The following is an 8987-nucleotide window of genomic DNA, read 5'->3' on the forward strand; positions in this document are numbered from 1 at the left end:
TATGACTCTGTCAACATCTCTAGATTCCAAGGCTGTTGTGTTAGTGAACTTAGACAGCCTGCGAAGGCGATTCACGTCGGTAGAAGTGTTATTCATGCATTCGGTTCTGCATGAACGTACCCATTCAGTGGCTCTACATGCAATAACACCAGGAGTGTTAAATGACCACTCGTTTGTTATTCTAATTGCTATTTGGTACAAAGCATCTCATTATTCTTATTACATCAAGGCCACCGCGCACCCGGCATACCGTGGTCTGCTGTGAGCAAAACTTTCATCGCGTACCGTTAATCACAGTCCAACATATCAATTATTATAATAACACCCATTGCAGCAAAACTGTAGCCCCGTGGTACGTTTAGCTCTTGTACGTCGCAAAACAAAACAAAACGGCAACGGCACATCAGTCAGCGGCATAGATGTAAGGCACCTTAGCGGCGTGTATGGCGCAAACACCGCGTACCACTAGATTGGAGATCTTGCTAGGCGCGGCCGAGCACCCAATTTGGTGAATTCCGTGACGAGGCCTCAATTGTAAGTCAGGCAGACAGAAGAAGACACTTAGGTACGCGTGGAGCTGAGCTGTCTGAGCGTGTGACGAAATCGCGCAGGAATCGGCGTTCCCAGACGATGCACGATTCGAGTTTAGATGAATCGATATGGTCTTGCGTATGTTCTGCTGTTGGCAGCTGTCTTTGTTAATGAGTATTACGAGCAGGGGGTAAGGCCCCCTCAGGGACTTTCGTGTCGAGTCGAGCCGTCCTCACAGACGATATACATATATATAGCCTCCCCGGTATCCGTTAAGTCTCAGTCCATGTCAAGGTTCTGCCAGGTACCGTTTTGAAGCAGCAGCCTTCAAAAGGCGCCGGAATGAAGTTCGCGGTAAGCATCACTTGTTCCTCCGTATTTCACTGCTTCTTCTCAGCTTAGAAGGCCACACATACTCATCTAAGAAGTAGAACTATTTCTTGATATGCGGAATTAGCAAAACGAAGTTGCACGGCATAAAGTCAAGTCATATGGCATCAATCACAAAGCTGAGACAGCACCGAAACTTACAAGCCAACTAACAATGTGAAAGGAATGTGCCATCTCATGGAAGTTCTCTCCGCGAAAACTTGTAATATTTTTAACACACACAACAGCTCCATCAGTCACCATCTAGAATATACCAAATATGCGATTGACATACTCACGAAAGTGGAGCAGAAGTTGTCTTCATATAGTATTAATCCATGCAGGAAATATTATTGAATACATTTTTATAAAGCACTTCCGTAATGCGATTATATGCTTCAGGCCCACGTGCTTAGAGTTAAACGCACGTTAAAGATTCCCGGGACGTCGAAATATCCGAAGCCTTCCACTACGGCGTTTCTCATATTCATATCGTGGTTTTGGGACGTAAACCACCACAAATTATTATTATATAAAGTTATTATGTCCTATAGAGTTGCGCACTAACAACAAATAGTTTTTAAGTATGCAATTTCTCTCTCGGTGATGATGGAGACCTAGCGTACCATTAATTTGCGAAGGAAACATAAAGCCACAAAATGCATGCGCTTTCACTAAGTCACGGGTTACACAATAATGAAACTTCGAATGTTTAGATTTACTAGGGTTACGCCTGCTAGACTTGTGTGCATTTCTTTATTTTGCTAATTAAGCGTAGCTACGTGGAGCACGCCGGGAAAGAGAAGCGTGATCTTGGCTTGAAAAGATAATTTAAGGTTTGCAGAGAAACAAGTCTGAACAAAAATATTCAATGCGAAAGTAACAATGCTATAATAATTTAAGCTTTTGCAGTGGGCAGTTGCTCCCTAGACGAAAATAAGTCCAGTGGTTGAAGTGACGGCTCGAGCGGCACCTGCTGTTCAATGATCTTTTTTTTTCAGCTTTTGCAGTTGGTTACACAAGACAAACCTCGGATTTTTCGAGGTTCATCATAGAGTAGAAATTTCAAACACGTCAGCAACGAAGTAAAGTCCCAATATTTAGGTATATTAGGGGCGAAGCTCCTTAAGGCGGCACCCGTTCGTCCCTCGTAGTAGTCGTAGTAGTCGTAGTGCGTAACCAGTCTTACGCTTTGACCTCCAAGGTGGTGCCGGTGGGAGATTTTTCCTGTGCGTTGTTGAACAATAAAAAATTCGCAGCGTGCGCGTTAACTAAAAGCCGAGTTCTACTGTCTCTCATTCCGCATTAGCAGCCATTGGCATGTTCCAGTAGGAAACGTTAGTAGAAGTAGAAGTGTAAGTGTTAGCTAAAAGCCGACTTCTTCTGTCTCTCATTCCCATTAGCAGCCATTGTTTACCTCCAAGGTAGTGCCTGGTGAGATTTCTCCTGTGCGTGATTAAACAATAAAAATTTTGTTCAAAACGCCGTTGATTGATGAAATAAACCAACGAAAGACGCCAGATGTTTTGTAAAAGCAAAACGAAAGAACGCCAGATGTTTCTAAAGCAAAACGAAAAGACGCCAGCTGCTTAACGAAAGACGCAAGATGTTTTCTAAAGCAATGAAAATTCACAGCGTACATGTAAAATTAAAGTGAGCTGCAAGTCGTCATAACTCATCGAACCTTTAGTGTAAACGCGCCCGATCTCACGTCGGTGATGATGTACTGGGCAGAATTCACGGAAGATTCACGGTTTACCGATGAACCTCCGCAGCTTCGCCCACTCATCATCATTCACTCCGTGGATATGCTGTGATTTTTTCGGTAAACAGGACCTAAAATACGAAGTACTTGCATTCCTCAAACGGTTACACAGTCTCACAGATTCCTATCACGTATATCGTTGTACCACCATGGTCAAGTCAGTCCTGACGCAGCATGATATTTAGCCTGGGGGATAGAATAGGTCGTATTTTTGTATGTTATTTATCAATCTGCATTTTGCGATAATGAATGTCTTATTTCGCAATATGCACAACCCCTAGTAGCATGTAATGTTGCCACAACGCTGAAACAACTTTTTCAATGTGGCGGTAACATTGTGTCAACATTTGGTGCTACTTGGGAGTCTCTGTAAAACCTCTAGTAGTGTAATGTGAACAACACTATTAAATGCGAAGCATTTCTTAGCGAACTTCTGCGATTTTGAATCTATCTATCTATCTATCTATCTATCTATCTATCTATCTATCTATCTATCTATCTATCTATCTATCTATCTATCTATCTATCTATCTATCTATCTATCTATCTATCTATCTATCTATCTATCTATCTATCTATCTATCTATCTATCAAGCCGCCTACGACTTTGTGCTCTCCTGGTCGCTTGGTTAATCGAATATACAACAAAATTGGTACGGCATAACATGACTGTATGGCGAACATAATGACAAGTCATAACATGAAAATCATGACACGCATGTCATGTACAGCATGATTTACATGCCACGCTCATGGTGCGCTGGCGGCCGTTTTGCTAGCTTAATATACACCAAAATTGGTATCTTGCGACGTGACTGCGTGACAAACATAAATAACACGAGTTAACATGAAAATCATGACATGTATGTCATGTACAGCATGACTTACGTGCCACGCTCATGGTGCGCTGGCGGCCGTTTCGCTAGCTTGATCTACCCCGAAATTGGTATCTTCCGACGTTACTGTGTGACGAACATAAATAACACGAGTTAACATGAAAATCCTGACACGCATGTCATGCACAGCATGACTTACGTGCCACGCTCATGGGGCGCTAGCGGCCGTTTCGCTAGCTTGATCTACCCCAAAATTGATATTGCGCGACGTGACTGTGTGACGAACATAAAAACACGAGTTAACATAAATTCATGACACGCATGTCATGTACAGCATGACTTACGTGCCACGCTCATGGTGCGCTGGCGGCCGTTTCGCTAGCTTGATATACAGCAAAATCGGTATCTTGCGACGTGACTGTGTGACGGACATAAATAACACGAGTTAACATGAAAATCATGACACGCATGTCATGTACAGCATGACTTACCTGCCACGCTCATGGTGCGCTGGCGGCCGTTTCGCTAGCTTGATCTACCCTGAAGTTGGTATTGCGCGACGTTACTGTGTGACGAACATAAATAATAGGAGTTAACATGAAAACCATGGCACGCATTTTCCTCAATGACATACAAGACGATGTATGCAGCTCTTTGCTGGCTGCTTCGCATTACATCGATTCCCACAATGCGTGGGATCTGCCGGCTTTTGTCTTGCGATATTGTGTTGTATCGTTAAGTTCATCGGCCTACGTGCCAACAAATGTAGTTAGGAGCAGAGCCATATTATCAGGGTATATTGCCTGTAGCCTCAGCGCTCATTTCGGCAAGCTTTCATGGCATATAAGGTATAATTCCATTCCATTCAAGCAGGCACTCTCGAAAATAAGATACAGCGATTTCATCTCTCGTGCAAAAAAATAAATAAATAAATAACCAAACTCACGCGCACAACAATAACAAATAATTACCTTGCTACCCTTTTTTATCTTTTTGCCAGCTACTTTCATGGCAAAATTGTGATATTGGCGAAGTCGGTAAAAATATTTCCTTTACAAATAGTTTTTGTGAAAATGGCATTTCCACTGTTTGTATATGTAGTAGGACAACAGGCAAAAAACAATATAGTAAGTGAGCAATTAGATATATTTTACAATCTTCTACTTGAAAAATCTACATGGTCGTTCTAAGTAATTCTTCAAATTAGCTCACAATGCAGTTGTTTTTCTCGTGGCCCTCGATCATCCGATTTTCGGGTGTAGTGATAAGACTTGTATGGGCGGCGAACAGCGGCAGCTGTTTTCGTTAGTTCGGCAATTTCGTAACACTGTCTGGTTGGTTGTGACTAACGGTGATATTCTCGCCACCTCAATAGTGATAATAGGGCTTTCTAGAGGTTGCATTCTTGAACAAATGATAGAGGGCTGCTTGGAGGGAGGCTGCACTGTAAATTTTACTGAACATCATGGTTGTGCAGTGCATGTGCTTGCTTCTCGCTTCCTTTGAACGGCAGCACCGTCATCAGCGTATTTGACCCTACTCAAGAAAATTACTAGTAATAATTTTTGCTCGTAAGATGCTTAAATGTGGTCGCACAAAACGTTGCTGTAAGGTGAATTCGTTATTGAGCGGAGTTCTTTTATATACACGCCAACCAGACGATCGAACGCGGTGAGACATGCCCGCGTCGACACCTGCGCGAATTCGATTGCTTCGTCAGTGGAGCGAAATGGGACGTCACATTTATATGGCGCTACTCAAGCAATGAGTCATTCGTTGGGTTTGTGCACTGCTGTGTGCTGTGTTGTGAGCGCGGTCTTCCAGAATTATTAGCGTTAACGATAAGTGGACCTTGAGTCTTCAGTGAAAGACTGCCTTGAGGCAAGTGTCCTCTATTTCTGTCAACAACCGGCGAATTGAAAAGTCTTCGTAAAATCTGTAATGTTTTGATGATGGCAAAACAATAAAACAAAAATTCATCGAGCCAATCTCCATTCTCTGAACTTCGTGCTATGCACACGAACGTTTTTGCAGAAACTATCTTGGCGGGCGTCTATGGCCAACCGTCTGAAACACGAAATCTCATCTAGACATCTGAGATCAACGTAGGAACATTTTTTGTTTCAACATTAAACAAGCTATCGCACTGATTACGGGATTAATGATACATATTCTTTTTAGTCATTACAAGCATCATTGCAGGCAAGATATTACATGCTTTTTCATCTTAGCAATGTAATACCTTGTTCTGAATAGCTCCAAATGATTTTATGTTCAACCTCGAATGTCCGACAGTTTCATTAGCGGCATTGTTTAGTACAACTTTAACCTGTGTTTCGCGATGTGTGTTCATCCAAGGGTTTCTTGATCGCCCTGTGCCTCCTGACTGTTGGTGCTACGGCCACCTTCGTTCTTGGATATGGCGTGAATGGATACGCTGGTCTCGGCCTCGGCTACGGACTTGGGACTGGCGGTGGCTACGGACTTGGGACTGGCGGCTATGGTGGCTACGGTGGCTACGGTGGCTATGGAGGCTACGGCAGCTACGGTGGTTACACGGGCTACCCCAGTTACGCAATCTACCCTTCTTATGGAGGTTACCGACGATACGTCGGATATGGATACTACGGATAACTGAAAAAGAGGCTTCACAACTATGTCACTTTGGAAACGATAGTTATAAAGAAAATTAAAGCAAAACTGCGCAAAAATAAATAAAGCTATTAAATTACGAGAGTAGTAGTCTTTCTGGATCTAAGGCATGATAGCGTGTAACGGGAAGAACAATTCTTTCTGTTTTTTTCTTCTTTTTCTTCGGAAACACAGATATATCCTCTCCTCTCCAGTTGTTACATACTGTAGGTAATAATAATCACGCAACTCTGGCCCCGTTATTCAGAGAAGGAGCCAGAGTTGTCAGAAATCACGATTTTAATTGATATTCCACTCAACTACCGAAGCAGTTATATCTCCTCGAATAAAAAAATATTAAAGCCGCCATTTCAGAAGTCCATTCCCTTGAACTTAGGCAAATACTGCAAATGTACGCATCTTCCCAGAATGCAGCAAAAAAAAAAACAACCTTTGAGGACGCTGGAGCTTCGCGTTCAAGAGTTGAACCCGATAGCGTAATCGGGCCCAGTGCGCATCTCCTTCTCAATTGCTAGCCGGTCTTTGGTTCTCGGTGCATGCCTCAACCGTAGCACAAGGAAACGAACGACTGTGCACGTAACATTGGCCGTTTCAAAGTATCCTAGAATGCCCACTGAAAGTGCATTTGTTAAGTGCCCACTACGCCATAATTATTCCTTTTGCGAATCAGCGAAGGGCCCGTACACGTCCGTAAGGCAACACGCGAACCTATAGAGCTGCTCACTTTGTTGTTGCTTTTGCTGACGATGATGGTGAAATATGTGTGAGCACTTTGTAATGTGTGGGAATTAAAAAAAAAACCAATCGTTGCGCAATTCACATATTTTGACGCCTGGCGCGATTCTACGCTTCTTACACGCCATATTACACACGTTAAGGACTCTTTCCGCTACATGACATTTATATAGTTATTTTCTAAGGAGATTAAAGAAATAGCATGGCTCTGTGGTAAAGCGCCTGCTTGCCAAGCAGATGGCCTGGGTTTGATTCTCACTCGAACCCGAATTTTTATTATTTATTTTATTTGCACCTTTCTCAATTTTTCGGTAACAGACAAGATAGTGATTTTTTGCTCACAACCAACGACGCCGTCGCCGACGTCGACACCGACGCCAGCTCCGCAATTTCTGCGAAACGAGCTCTTTAACGCTGTCGCGTTAAAATATTTTGATTTTAACGTAAAGCGCGTAAGGACAAGGACGGAGCAAAAAGACAGGACGAGTGCTTCTTTTTCCTTGCGCTCGTCCTGTTCTCTTGCACCGTCCATGTCCATTCAAACCAACAGTTGCCAACTCGGCCAAATCACATTCTATTGAAAAATAATTGGGTATTAGACTTGCTCAATGTTTGAGGATTGTCTGGTGCACAACGTTATAAAGTATATTTGCGGAGTCGGCGAACGCCCCGCAGAAATATACCAATAAAGTTGTTACCAACCAAAATCTGGCACATATGAGAGGCTTTTAGAAACGCTATTTGTTAATATTAAATTGGATTTCGTTAAAGATGTTTCCCAGTACCAGGCCAATGAAATGGAATACAGAGAGACAGAGAGAGAGAAATGTTTTAATGAAAAGCTGGAGATGTTTGCCTGGCTATTCGCCTGACATGCTACTCCAGGTGCTCCAGGGTGATGATTATATGATATATACACTGATAACCACACATACATACATAGACTACACTGTTTACAAAGTTTCGGTCAGGCTTGTGGCTCGCAAGAAAGTCAGCAGCGCTTTCGTTGCGCGTAACGCACAGGTGCTGTTTTGCCACAGGCCCAGAATGTGCTGCAGTTCTAAGCACGAGTCCTGTTGAAGGTGCAAAGCCGCCTTCAGAGAAAGTCTTTCTGTTGCGTATCGCCTGCATTCGCAGAGAACGTGTTTTAGGTCTTCTAGGACGTTACATTGAACGCACAACGGTGAGTCCGACAGCCTGATTTTGTTCTTGAAGTATTGAGTGTAGGCGACGTTAAGTCTGATGCGGTGCAAGCATGGAATACAACGTAACCATGGAACTCAATTACTCTAAACGTATTGTCGTGGCAGCGTTCAATAATATCAACCAATGTTCACGTGCTGTACCATTGAATCCTGAGATAAGGAGAAACTTCATTTGACTACGAAAAGGCAGTCATACAGGCATTTCGGAAAAATTGAATGCTTCGAAGAAAAAAGCACTTCCGAGGAGTGGACATACAAAACTTCGGAGAAATTGGACAGAGTGCACTTAACCAACGGTTGGGCTGCAAAGGGCACATGCTAGTTAATTGAGGTCGATAGATAATTTCATATTTCAAGCAGATAACCCTGAAAATACAAGGCTTTATGCGACCGAGAATTGCGACAAGTTATACATACGACGTAATCTAGCACAAATGTTCCTTCAGCGTGTTAAATACGTTACGGTTCCGTTAAGGTTTTCATTACAAAATGTGTAATCTTGCTTCGGGCATCTCGATTCTGCCGGTTCAATTTAAAAACACATAATCGCATGTCTAAGGAACGCCTCTAGTAGGTAGGGCGCAATGAGCACATAACCTTGTATCCGAAACTGGTCGCTCTGTCATCACCAGCGTAGTAACGCCACAGCGAGCTGTCCTTTGTGAGGTAGCCAAGAGAGATTCTATTGTACGACCGGGCGCACGTTCTCTCCGGCCAGAGGTGGGTGACTTTCTTATTCCAGGAGTTGCAGAAAGATGCCAGAGGGGGAAAAAGGTTTTATTTCTTTACATTTTATTCATTATTCATCAAGTGAGAACCAAATTTACCATTTCATTGTTCGAGAGCGTGGGCGCATGCGACCCAGTAACACAGAAAAAAACGGTTCGAAAATTA

General features: G+C 43.0%; 1 protein-coding gene across 1 annotated transcript; it reads left to right on the top strand.

Moving 5' to 3' along the window:
- Positions 1-778: 778 nt before the first annotated feature.
- Positions 779-6235, top strand: LOC119394260 (neuropeptide-like protein 31). Its single transcript, XM_037661546.2, has 2 exons — positions 779-885; positions 5860-6235. The coding sequence occupies exons 1-2, from the start codon at positions 874-876 to the stop codon at positions 6133-6135; spliced, it is 288 nt and encodes a 95-aa protein (XP_037517474.1). The 5' UTR covers positions 779-873; the 3' UTR covers positions 6136-6235.
- The last annotated feature ends 2752 nt before the right edge of the window (positions 6236-8987 follow it).

Source organism: Rhipicephalus sanguineus, chromosome 5, assembly GCF_013339695.2.
Source record: "Rhipicephalus sanguineus isolate Rsan-2018 chromosome 5, BIME_Rsan_1.4, whole genome shotgun sequence".
Lineage (NCBI taxonomy): Eukaryota > Metazoa > Arthropoda > Arachnida > Ixodida > Ixodidae > Rhipicephalus > Rhipicephalus sanguineus.